Source organism: Apiotrichum porosum, assembly GCF_003942205.1.
Source record: "Apiotrichum porosum strain DSM 27194 chromosome Unknown scaffold_2, whole genome shotgun sequence".
Lineage (NCBI taxonomy): Eukaryota > Fungi > Basidiomycota > Tremellomycetes > Trichosporonales > Trichosporonaceae > Apiotrichum > Apiotrichum porosum.
In genome coordinates, this window is record NW_021167109.1 from 834,027 (window position 1) to 845,751 (window position 11,725).

General features: G+C 59.2%; 6 protein-coding genes and 3 non-coding genes across 9 annotated transcripts; 5 read left to right on the top strand and 4 right to left on the bottom strand.

The window, feature by feature from the left end:
- Positions 1–37: 37 nt before the first annotated feature.
- On the bottom strand, positions 38–1,888 carry EHS24_004326 (uncharacterized protein; the record flags this gene model as incomplete). The annotated part of the gene is made up of 1 exon (XM_028619917.1): positions 38–1,888. The coding sequence occupies one exon, from the start codon at positions 1,886–1,888 to the stop codon at positions 38–40; it is 1,851 nt and encodes a 616-aa protein (XP_028478889.1).
- An 824-nt stretch (positions 1,889–2,712) lies between these two features.
- On the top strand, positions 2,713–3,380 carry EHS24_004327 (uncharacterized protein; the record flags this gene model as incomplete). Its single annotated transcript, XM_028619918.1, has 3 exons — positions 2,713–2,757; positions 2,819–3,210; positions 3,275–3,380. The coding sequence occupies 3 exons, from the start codon at positions 2,713–2,715 to the stop codon at positions 3,378–3,380; spliced, it is 543 nt and encodes a 180-aa protein (XP_028478890.1).
- A 197-nt stretch (positions 3,381–3,577) lies between these two features.
- On the bottom strand, positions 3,578–4,331 carry EHS24_004328 (uncharacterized protein; the record flags this gene model as incomplete). The annotated part of the gene is made up of 2 exons (XM_028619919.1): positions 3,578–3,922; positions 4,062–4,331. 2 exons carry the CDS (start codon positions 4,329–4,331, stop codon positions 3,578–3,580), a joined length of 615 nt encoding a protein of 204 aa, XP_028478891.1.
- A 176-nt stretch (positions 4,332–4,507) lies between these two features.
- Positions 4,508–4,640, top strand: EHS24_004329. Its single transcript has one exon. It is a non-coding gene; the product is annotated as a tRNA-Val (tRNA).
- Positions 4,641–6,164: 1,524 nt separating this feature from the next.
- Positions 6,165–6,644, top strand: EHS24_004330 (uncharacterized protein; the record flags this gene model as incomplete). Its single annotated transcript, XM_028619920.1, has 1 exon — positions 6,165–6,644. One exon carries the CDS (start codon positions 6,165–6,167, stop codon positions 6,642–6,644), a length of 480 nt encoding a protein of 159 aa, XP_028478892.1.
- Positions 6,645–6,847: 203 nt separating this feature from the next.
- EHS24_004331 lies at positions 6,848–6,933 on the top strand. The gene has a single exon. It is a non-coding gene; the product is annotated as a tRNA-Arg (tRNA).
- A 591-nt stretch (positions 6,934–7,524) lies between these two features.
- Positions 7,525–8,946, top strand: EHS24_004332 (uncharacterized protein; the record flags this gene model as incomplete). The annotated part of the gene is made up of 1 exon (XM_028619921.1): positions 7,525–8,946. One exon carries the CDS (start codon positions 7,525–7,527, stop codon positions 8,944–8,946), a length of 1,422 nt encoding a protein of 473 aa, XP_028478893.1.
- Positions 8,947–9,110: 164 nt separating this feature from the next.
- On the bottom strand, positions 9,111–10,845 carry EHS24_004333 (uncharacterized protein; the record flags this gene model as incomplete). The annotated part of the gene is made up of 5 exons (XM_028619922.1): positions 9,111–9,319; positions 9,365–9,519; positions 9,578–9,706; positions 9,758–10,024; positions 10,088–10,845. 5 exons carry the CDS (start codon positions 10,843–10,845, stop codon positions 9,111–9,113), a joined length of 1,518 nt encoding a protein of 505 aa, XP_028478894.1.
- A 617-nt stretch (positions 10,846–11,462) lies between these two features.
- On the bottom strand, positions 11,463–11,550 carry EHS24_004334. The gene has a single exon. It is a non-coding gene; the product is annotated as a tRNA-Lys (tRNA).
- Positions 11,551–11,725: the final 175 nt, after the last annotated feature.

The following is an 11,725-nucleotide window of genomic DNA, read 5'->3' on the forward strand; positions in this document are numbered from 1 at the left end:
GTTCCCCCACCCACTGACAATGCTAAAGAACCAAGCTCTACTCGAAACGGTCATCGACAACCAACGACACGTCCCTCTCCTCCTCTCCAGCCCAGACACGCTTGGGGTCATTCGCACCAGCCACAGCGGCGCGGGCATCGCGCACCATCCCAGACGGACCCGAGCAAAACACCGTCGTCGGTCCGACATTGACGCGGGAGACAAACCGCTCCACTGTCCCCCGTACATCTGGGCGGCCGCTCTCCGCGGCCGTAGCGAGGCTGGCGAGCGACTCGTCGCCGTCAAAGTCGACGCCGTCGTCGATGCCCGCCTCGTCCTTGCCCCTCGTAACGTGAATGCGGATGTCGGCGCCCAGCTCGGCGAGCTCGGCCAGCTCGCGCGCACACCAGCTGACGTCGCGCGCGTGGCGCACGCTCCACACGAGTGTGACTTTGCCCGACGCGCGGCCGGACGATACGAGCTGCGCGACGCGGATCGCGGCTGGGACCACAAACGTGATGCCCGTGCCGCCCGCGATGGCGAGGACGTTTGAGTCGCGCGACAAGGGCGCGAGCGTGTCGCTGCCGTACGGGCCGCAGATGACTGTCGGGGTCGTGTCGAGGGTGAGGCTGGCGAGGTTGAGCGTCTCGCCGCGCTTGCACCGGATAATGTACGACTGCGGGCGGCCGGGGAGCGACAGCGGGGTGAACGGGTGCGACTGCCAGATACTGCACTGGGGAAAAGTGAGGTAAAAGTGCTGTCCGACGTCAAAGTCGGTCGCCATGGCGGTGGTTGTAGACGCGTCGAGGTCGAGGCGCACGCAGTCGCCGTACTGGGTGATTTTGGCCGGGATGGTCGTGAACGCGCCACCGGTCGGGAGGACGCGGTAGTGGATGAGCGCGGTGCGAGCGAACCGGGCGCCGCGGTCCGCAAACCAGAAGAGCAGCGAGGGGATCATGAAGCATTTCAGCTGCGCCCAGTGGCCCCAGCATGCGCCGATGAAGAGCATGGCGAGGATGTAGTGCGCCTTGCGGAACGCCTCGTAGCCCATCACACGCCGCGCCCACGGTGTGGCGAGGATCCACAGCAAGAGTAGCAGGATGAGCGCGACCACGCCCCAGACCATGTACGTCTGCTTGATCCATGCAATGGCAGTGGTCGGCTGGGGCTGGTACAGTGCAATCTCAATGACGCACCAGCCGATGGTGTGCACGACTGCCTGGAGGAGAATGACATGGCCCGTCCAGCGGTGGAGGAACGCAAAGGCGGTATGCGGCAGGCCCGTGGCCGCCGACAAGAGGCTCTCGCGGCTAGCCAGCAGAATGCTGAGCGGAGTGAGGGCGTAGCTCAAGATACCGATGCGGTCGACAAAGGGGCCCAGCGACGAGCGATAGTTGGTCAACGTCGTGTTCTTGACGGGCGTGACCCAGTGCTTGTAGCTGATGCCAATAAAGGAGAAGATGGCCAGGTAGACCAGCGCGGCAGCGAGCATGGTCACTTGTAACCTACTCGCAGCGACGATGCGCGAGTCGGGCAGTCCCCATCGTCGGACCCAAGACGCGACGCCGCGCACCTTGCGTCCCCGCCAGCGACTCCTTGAAGCGACGGCCAACACAGTGATGATGGCAAAGATAACCATCCACATGGCGCCAGCGTAGAACATGCCTCGGTCGTGCGAGCTGTACACTTCGTCCAAGTACGCGCAGGACCCCGCGTCGTTTGTACATGGCACCACGCGGTCGTAGTAGCCCCAGTGCGGCTCGAGGGACGAGGCATCCGAGTAGTCTTGGATGTGCCGGGCGGTGAGGTTGGCGAGGGAAGGGGTGGAGAAGGCTGTGGGCGCCGAGAGAGGGGAGGTGGTGGCGGTAGAAGACGACGCCAGCGTGCGTGCTGGCAGGTCGTGTGCCATGGTGGCAGTGGCAGGAGTGGTGGTCGGCGAGAGGTGTGTGTACGTACGTACGTGGGGGGTTGGATGGGTAATCTGATAACTTGCGTTCATGTGTATTTTATGACCCGAGTCGGGTCTGCTGCGACCCTCAGTTCGCATACGCCAGATACCAGCCTCCCGCATCACTCGAGCGCCACGGCCACGAGGTGAGCTGCATGGGCTGCATGGGCTGGCGGAGGCGGCGTCGGAGGAGCCAGGCATCCGTCCTGCTCCCTGCTCACCGGCCTATAGCCTTTGGCTGTCGAAAAGACTCAGGCCCTTGAGGCCTTTTCGTCTTCGCACGCTGCGCCTCGAGGCCTTTGGGCCAGCGATAAATCTGTTGGCTGGCCCCGGACAGCTGCGACGTGCACGGACGCAGAGCCAGGGTGCAGCACACCGAGACAAGTTGAGGCAAAAGGCGGACACGGTGGCAATGCCTGGTGTTGGTGATCCCGAGCAAAAATCAGGCAAAAATGGCCCTGAAATGCCAAGGAAATCCTCCCGGGTGCAGGCTCGCTGTGCTGCGAGCGAGCGAGCGGGTGGTGCAGCAGAGGCTGGCTGTGCGGTCCCTCGTGGCCCGTGGATTTCCGTTGCGTCGCAATAATACGGCAAGGCCGAGATGGTTGCCGTGACCAACATCATTCCCCATTCTACCACTTCTCGACTTTCTCATCTCAGCTCTAGAGGCACCGGCGACTGGGCGATCCCAACACCTGCACTTGCCACACGGACAAGGCAGGACCACGACACTCCTTTACCACTCTCTTTCTTTGCTGCTTTCTCCACAACCTCACGCATTCACCACCATGGACATGTCATCAAACTCGACAACATCGACGTGCAACTCGTCGGTATGTACACCTGCGCCCGCGCGGCCACAACATGCCTCCTGTTCCCGTACTCACTGCGCAGATGCTCTGGAACTGGTCCACCCTCAACACATGCTTCCTCACCGAGGGCTGGCACGTCTCGTCCCGCGCAACCTTTGCCGCATCCTGTATCGGCGTCGCCATCCTCGCCATTGCCGGCGAAGCCGCACGGCGCGCGTGCAAAGACTATGACCACCAGGTCCACGCGCAGCTCAACGCGCCCGGCGCGCTCTCGGCCGTCAACGGCCTCGGCTGGTCGTCGCGACGTGCGACACCGGGCCAGCAGCTGGTCCGGAGCGTGCTGCATGTGGTGGCGACGGGCGTCAACCTCCTCATCATGCTCGTCGTCATGACGTTTAATGGCTACGCCATCGTCTCGGTCCTCATCGGTACCGGCATCGGCAAGTTTTTCTGTGACTGGATGACCATTCCTCAGTGAGTGCGAGCGGAAGGGCGGGGTTGGTGTATGTGTAGGGAACGTGCAGCTGACAAGACCCAGTTCCGAGGACGGCTACTCGCCATGTCCCGAGGAGCGGGGCGAGGGTGCTGCCATCGAAGTGTCCGAGACCAAGCGCGACAGCGTGCACATGGTCCACTGTCACTAGATGGTGTGTAGTGCACACGGCCCGGCGGGCGGGGGAGTATATTAGACTTTTGTAGCAGCATGTATGTACGACGATTGACGGGGTGGTTGGGTACAAGCGTCCAGGACATACTATTTCATAGGCTACTAACACATCTAGAATACAGACACGAGGGGGGCATGGGGAGACGTGGAAGTCACAGATAGAGTGCGTGAGATCTACGACTTGACCACGCCGTCGAGGTAGAGGATCTTGCCGTTGCTGGCCTGCTTGACGGCCACGACCTTGATGTCGCCCGGCTGCACGACCCAGCTGCCCTCCTCGCCCTCGACGCGCACGCTCACGCCATCATGGAGCGTTGGGGTGTCCTTGCCGTTCTTGGCCGGCATGTCAAGCGACGACGGCACAATGTGGGCACTCAAGAACGACTCGACGTTGGTCCGCGCCTCCTTCTCGCTCGTCTCGCCATTGGGGTTCTGGTGGGGCTTGGTTGGCAGGGCCATGATCGCCCGGTCGAGGGGAACGAGCAAGGTCGTGTCGCCCTTGCGCGTCAAGCGGGTGGTCTTGAATAAAGTGTCAGTGCTGGATTCTGAATAACAGCAACAACGACGGCGGCGGGGCCGACGAGCAAACATGACGTCGATCGTGTGACCGGTTGCGCCCGCCAGTGCTCCAGCTTCTCCGCCGCTCATGTCTACTCACCACAGCAGCGACATCGCGCGCATAGTCCCACCACAGGCTCGCGCGGCGCTCAAGCGTCAAGGCGTCGGCGAGGCTCAGGCCCGTCGCAATGTCCGTGTGCGGGTTACTGTCCTTGGAGGGAGCCTGGAACGCTCTTTGGAGTTCGTCGTCGACATCGGCGTGCGCTGGGTTCATGTCGCTCGAGCTGTCCGATCCTGGAAGACGAACGAGAGTGGCCGAGGCGGCGGTCGCGATGGCGGCAAGAGTCAGGAGGAGGGTGAGGCGCTTCATGGAGTGGATGGAGCAGGGGTAGTGGGTAGATTGAGATGAGAGATGGATGGTTGTCGGGTTGTCGGGTTTGTTGGCGGGTGGCAACAGCCGCCGCTATTTGCCAACGGCCGGGAACAAAAACTGCTCCTCCACGACGCACAGCAAGGGCTGCGTGCTCCAAAGAGCACTGCATCTTGGCTCGCGTGGTGTAGTGGTTATCATGCTTTCTTCACAAGAACCGACCTGTCTTGTTGGGATCTCATCCCATCGTGATCCAGATCGTTTGAGTGTTAACGGAAGAGGCCGCCGGTTCGAACCCGGCCGTGGGCATTCTTTTGCTTCTCTGGCGTCCTCTGCATGGACTGGGGAGCAGTAGAAATGCTTTTGGAAAGGTGGACGACATGGAGATGTTCGTTCGGGATGAGGTGGGATGATTTGGCCACTGAACATTGATCGACATGTGTGTGTGTGTGTGTGTGTGTCATCACATTGCCCGTCGTGCCCACTGTCGGCACTGTCGCCGCTATGCATAGACCGAGAGGATCCACACGGTACACGACGCATACCACGACCCGAAACGACACGGCAGTTTACACAGGGCGCAGAGAACACTGCTGGTAAAGAGACTCTGTCCCGCAACGGTGGGTTAGAACAGCTGGCACACGGTATCGACACCCTATGCTCCTGTCTCACCACCCAACTCTCCCTCCTCACCATTGTCACCACCTTCACCGACTGCATGTGGCTCGTGCCACTCGAGCGAGACAAAAAAGCACCTTTGACAGGACCCGGTGCCTGGGCATGGGCCACGTTGCGTCGGCGGCGTTGCGAGCACCATACACGGCCTCACGGGCACGCGCCGCCGCCAGTGCTGCTTCGCGCGTTCGCCACTGTTGATGGGAACTCAATGTTGCCATTCCCCATCTTCCACTCCCAACCATCGTACTCTCAAGCACACTTGCAAACGACATGTCGGACCCTCAGATCATCTCCGGAAGCTCCAGTCATAGTGGTGCGACGACAGTTGCGACCCCCCTGTCAATTCGTCTACCAACACCCGAACCCCATCACCCACCTTGTTGCCCAACAGACGCGCTGCTCGACCACAACATGTACCCGCACATCATGGATCTGATCGTCGAGTGTGCACCCGGCGCCGCTCTCGTCGCCTTGCGCGCCACATCTCGCTCGTTCCACAAAAGATGTGACGCACTCATGTCGCGCCACATTGTTGTCTCCCACCGTCGACCACTAGGATTTGAACCCACCTCCAGCTGGCCTGTCACAATCTCATCTCGAGGAGCACCGCACCCGATCTTTTACAAGTGGGACCATAGGCAACCCATGTTTCTAAGCCCGGCGCCCCCCCGACCGATCACCCCCCAAACATCACGCGTCTGCAAGGCTTCGGGACGGAAAAGCCCCTTGCCGGCGGTGGTCCAGCATCAGCCGTGTGCGCTTGCTCTCAGCGATACACGAATTCTGGACGTCGTCGGTCCAGTTCCGTCTCCTGACAAGTGGCTCCTCCTCGCCCATCACAAACACAACATTACGCTTCGATTCCGCTATGATGACCGTGGAGGTAGCCCGTGGTCCCAACCACCTGGGTGGACCACGAACGAGTCCAACTGCGAATATCCCAGCCGGGTTGGCCGCATTGTAACGTTCGAGCACCTCAACGGCCCACAAGTAATAGAAGAGCCACTCTCACCAACGCCGAACATCGAAGGCGGCGTTCTTCCATCCTTTGAGGCGTTGATGGGCAACGGACCCAGTACGACCAGGCGCAGCTTACGAGGCGCCAAACGTGTGGTCCACAACCTTATCTTTACGGAGCGGGAGGAATTGAGGTTCATGCCCATCTTCAACTACGCGTACACGGCCACAGAAGTGTTCATCGTCTTCCAACGACGTGGACCGGAAATCCGCCAACCGCCGCCGCGACGCCGCCCAACACTTCACCTCCTCGTGGACGACGATGTGCCCAACTATCCAGACATTTTCCGCACACTGGAGTCGATTGCTCAGTGCCTCGTCCACAAGCCAGAGCGCAAAGTCACGTTTGTCAACCTGGGCGTGTTGAACCCCAAATACTTTCTCCTCCACGAGAAAGCCGAACAAGCGGACCTGCAACGCGAGGTGCTTGAGACCTTCCAAGGCTGCATTCATCACCGGTTCAGGACAATACAGGGCATCACCTACCTTGGTCCCCTCACCTCTCAGGAGCGCACCGACCTGGCCATGAAGAACCTCGCCTTTCTCACGTGGGACGAGTATCGTGCCACACTATCGGCGACAGAGTTTGAGATTGAGACGGACGAGTCGGCCGATTAGGCAAGCTCGGCGGGCCGGCGCCGCTGTTCTGCTGTCAGCATGGGGTATTATAGAACCTGGACCATGCACTTGCCCTCCCTAGGCCACCATGCAGTCTCGTTGGACTATACACGCTGCTTGTGTGCTGGGGTCCAACGACGCCGTTTGTCTCAAATAAACATGGGCCATCTTCGGTCTCTTTGCACTTTGCAACATTCATCGTCGGTCGCGTGGCCAAATGGTACGGCGTCTGACTACGATTCAATCTTCGATTATCAGGAGATCGCGGGTTCGATCCCCGTCGTGACCTTCCTTTTTCGCTCTCCTCGTCCTCTAGCCTGTGAGAGCATTGCAGCGTTTGTTTTTTGCATGGGAGGGGCAGGAGAAATATGGGAAGTGGAAGTGGTGGTCTGTGGCGACCTGGGGCCCGCACAAAGCCACTCGGGGCGGCGCAAGTGTGCGGGGGTGAACGTGTTCTCGTAATGTGCCACGCGCCTTGACTGACTACATAGAACAGGTGAGACGCCCAGACTGCGTGCAGGTCGTGCCATGGATGGCCGCGAGCCACACCGGAGATGCCACTGGAGCCGGCCTTCTGACTCCTGCCCATTACCGGTGAGACTTGGGCATCTTCTTGACGGGCCCCATGCTATAGAGCTGCAGCAGGGACACGGGCATCGCAGTTTGTGTCGACATTGGCGATGCGTTTCTCGTCGACATCGCCTGGACGATTCGAATCCAATTCGCCACCAACATTTCTCGCCGACTGGTCGGCAAATCGCTTTCGCTGCGCCGGCCACAATGACATCACCTCCCCACAAAGCCCACATACCACCAATCCCACACTTCAAGACATACATACACTCTCACTTGCAACCATAACACAACCACCTGTCCAATTATGTTCAGCGCCCACCACAACTACCACTACCGACACAAGATGCCGCCCGGCGGTGTCAAGCGTGTCAAGATGTCGTCCCGCCCCTCACGCGAGCCAACACTGAAGGGGGATGACCAGGTCCTCGACTCTACCATGTTCCCGGACCTCATGGACCTCATCTGCACCTCTGTGACGGACTACGGCACCCTCATGGCACTGCGTAGCGTAGACCGGCGGAGGCGCACCTTGGCTGAACCGCTACTGGGGCGGCATCTCTACATGTGTCAACCAACCTTCGAAGATCCAGCAAGTGCGAAAGTGGAAAAGGACCTGCGAGAGATGGTGCACATCAGCGCGCATGACGGCCGGATCCCTGTCTTTGCTGAGTGGCAGGAAATTGAACTGGGCTTTGGTGCATACGACCGCGAGCCTGAGGCAGATCAAGTGGACGTCACCATTCTCAACAAGCCATGGATTCAACCAAAGGCTATCAAACATACGACCAAATTGTCGCACCCGATGCTGGACGATGTGGTGTGGTATACGCGCCTGATTTGTTGCCTCCATGCGACACGCGTCATCGACCTGGTCGGCATAGTCCTTGAATGGCGCTTTGATGAGGTGTTGAGCTACCTCAAGCACCCCATCACCCTGCGCTTCGTCCCGGACCACAACGGCAAGGACCCATGGGCCATTCGCTCGATGGGTGACATGGACTTTGACGCGGACGCCGAAGTGATCAAGGAAGCACGCTTGACAGAGCTGTACGCCAACTACGTGCAATCAGTGGTCACGTTCCAGCACCTCAATGGTCCCCGGAGGCTGCTCCATGACGACAGGGATGAGCCCCTCTGGCCCATCATGGACGGTGAGGGCAGCTCACCTCGCCGCATGGCTGCCATATCAGCCCACCGGATGGTGCACACTTACTTCTTCCAATCCCGAGGCGACATGGACGAGCCAGAGTCGGCCAACATGACGAAAGAGTACATTGCCGAGCGCGTGTTCATGTTCATCCGCCAAGGCCCCGTGCACCGCTTCCGACTGCGCGAGGTGACCAGTGCCATTGCAGAAGCCGATCCCCTACGCCAAGGCCTGCCCCACCTCGCGGGTCTCCTGTCCGGCCTCTTTGCCGATATTGCCGCATACCTCCCCCTTGCCAAGGTCACGCTCGTGAACGTCTTCTCGCTCAACCCCGAAGTCTTCTTCATGCACTCCGAGGCAAGCGAGGAGGAGGTTACCGCGGAAGTGTTGCGTGCGATCAAGGAAGCCATCCAGATGAAGACCGAGGACGAGGACGAGGACTTCCTCCAATCGCTGCCCGACGGGTCCACGATGGATGAGCGTGTGGAGATGGTTATGAAGAACCTCCAGGTCATCTCGCTCGACGAGTATCGCGCCAGTGTCCCGCCAGAGCAGTTTAAACTCGAGACCGAGGAGTGAGCGCCGAATCTCCGTCACCATCTGCGGGCGCTGGCCGCCGGCTCGCAATCTCTACCTTTCCTCACCGCCTTTACGTATCTCTACGCTGTATAACTCCTCTCGCCTGTTCCATGCAACACTCTCAGGCCCTCATGCATCTGTTGCATCATCCATACACTGTTCGGCTACATCCGCCTCTCGACGCAGACATGGTGGTCAATGCAGTACTCATGAGCCCAACTGGAACTGTCCACAAAGTTGCGGGCAATGTTTTCAGCGGCGAGGTTGCACAATGTGGGCATCTGAGCCCCGTGATACCTCATGAGCCCCGCTTCGTCCGGGACGCCTCGACGAGCGCAGAGTTCAGCTTCAGCGCGGATAGCGTCTGCAAGACCTGTATCTGTCAGCTTCGTCCAGGTTCGCTTTAGCTGCAACCCACAGTTCAGCGCGTCCCTCGCGGCATAGCACGGCACATAACGACTGGACAGCGCCGCTAGGGCGGTATGCCCGGCCTGGATGTAGAACCACTGGTCTGCACTCCTGTGGCCCTGCCGCAGCGCGCCGATCGCGATAAGGTTCCAGAGCTCGGCCTTGCTGTACGTTGAGCAGTAAGTGTGGGTCCTCGGCACAGCGGAACACGGGATGGGCTCACATGAAGGCAATCTGATACCCGAACGCTTCATCGGCCGAGAACATGAGAGACGACGAGGCCCATGGATAGAGCTCGGACAGGGCCCGGCAAGCGTCCTGCATTGCGGACAGGTATGACTCGGTGACAAAGCTAGATCGGTCAGCCAGAGGCAACCCCGACAGTGACACTTCCCCCACTCACTAATCGCGGATGGCTTCCAGGCGCTTCTTGCTACGGACAACTGCCTCACCGAGCGCCGTGACGCTTCCTTCCTCCAGACGCGCCCGAATCGTAGGCATGAAGTCCTCGCCATTGTGTTCCTTGACGTCAAGCTTGCCGTAGAGCTGCTCCAGGTGGTGGAACTTGAACATGAGGTGCCACTTGTCGTGGTTCTGGCCCCAGCCAAAGAGGACGATCCGGGGGATGATGGGGTTGTCAAAGGTGATGCCAAACTGGTCCAATACGCGACTGGCAGAATGAGCGATGGGAACAACAACTCACCTGTGGCGAGATACTGTACAGAACACTCACGCTTCCTCCACAAAGAACGTCTCCAAGTACGCCAACCGGTCCTCTCGACTGCCCCAAAGCCGCTCGTCGCGGTAGAGCGCCCAGAGCATGTGGTTGGCCGACGCGTCCTCCTGCTTAAGCTGGGCTGAAGACATCCACACGATCTTGGTCGGGTTCATCTGGCGTCCACCGCAGGTGAGGGCTTTCATACAGCTCTGAAGCTTGAGCTCAGACACGTCCCTGGAGGTGGCTATAGCAGTGCCGTCCGTGTTAATGTCATTGTGGTGGGTATTGTCGTGGCTGGTGGTTTGGGAATCCCCGTGGTCGGTGGCATGTGAGGGTTGGTCGCTGTGGTCGGTGGCTGGGGTGTTGGATTTGGAGTTCGGCTGGGACTTGGGCTTCAAAACCGCTGCAGTCCCGCCAGCCTGCGGGGTGCGCCGAGTGTACTTTCTCTTCGGCTTGACGGCCTCTGAAGAGGTTACAGTCGGGGTCGAACTCTTGTTGTTGTTGGGTTTGGCAGGGCGGCCGCGCTTGCGCACTGAGACTGGGGCTGGCTCGATTACCGCGCCTAGTTCCTTCAGGTGCTTCACATCGTCGTCCGTCCACTGGCTGTGTACCGCTGCGGAGCGGGGTGGTTGATGGGGCGCCTGCTGGACATTGATGATGGGAGTGAGTGGTGGTCGGGGGCTTTCATCGTTGGCATCGGAGCTGGTGACCGGAGACCCTCGGCTGGTGTCCTCACGGCCAATGGCGGCTCTGACGGGGATGTCTGCGGGCATGGTTGGGGGATTGATGGAGTACCAGTAAGACAAAGACAATAGTAGCCAGCAGCCGTTATATCAATGTTGTGTCGTGGAACTGGTGATGGCCGTCAGGCAATACCGACGGAGAAGGTACGCCATAATCCCACCACCAGGGGAATGTGGAAAGTGTTCCGCTTCCATCAGTCAGCAACCTCCCAGATCCATCACCTTCATCAGTGTGTGTAGCGAGCACTGAAATTACTGCTACTGTGACCCCTATTGACTCAGTGGTGGAGAGACTGTCGGTGTAGTGATCACTCACAATTGGGAAACTCAGGTGCAACTCGGATGAACGTAATTTCGGGGGCATTTCCAGCCATTTCCACGGCTCGCGGCATGTAGTCGTTTCATCGTTTCACGCTTCCACCAGGTGCTCTTCAAAAGACGAACAACGCAAGATCAGGGTGATCAAATACAGAGGTGAAACACGTGTGGCAATGATGGCAGACAGCCAGTCAACATGGCAAAACGTGACCCATTCACGCACTAAACATTCATTTCCCGGCTGCCGCCCACATGCCAGACCTCAAGACAGCTACACACACGCAAAGCAAAAGGTATTCGCAAGCTTGAACACTTGCTGAACAACTAGAAGCCTAGTATGGGGCTCGAACCCATGACATTTTGATATCTTAACAATGGAGTAAGAGTCAAACTATCTACCGACTGATATAACCAGGCTTTGATGTTGAGGAGGATGTTGTGGAAGGATGACGGGATGGAATTTACCAGCCCACCTCCAACTGTAGAGACGTGGGCTTAGGCAGCCTTGTAAGGCGTATCGTGAATGGACTGTGCAGTCCAGATGGACGTGGGGTCTGGGGTCGGGTAGTCAGGTCGAAGGATACTTGCCCTG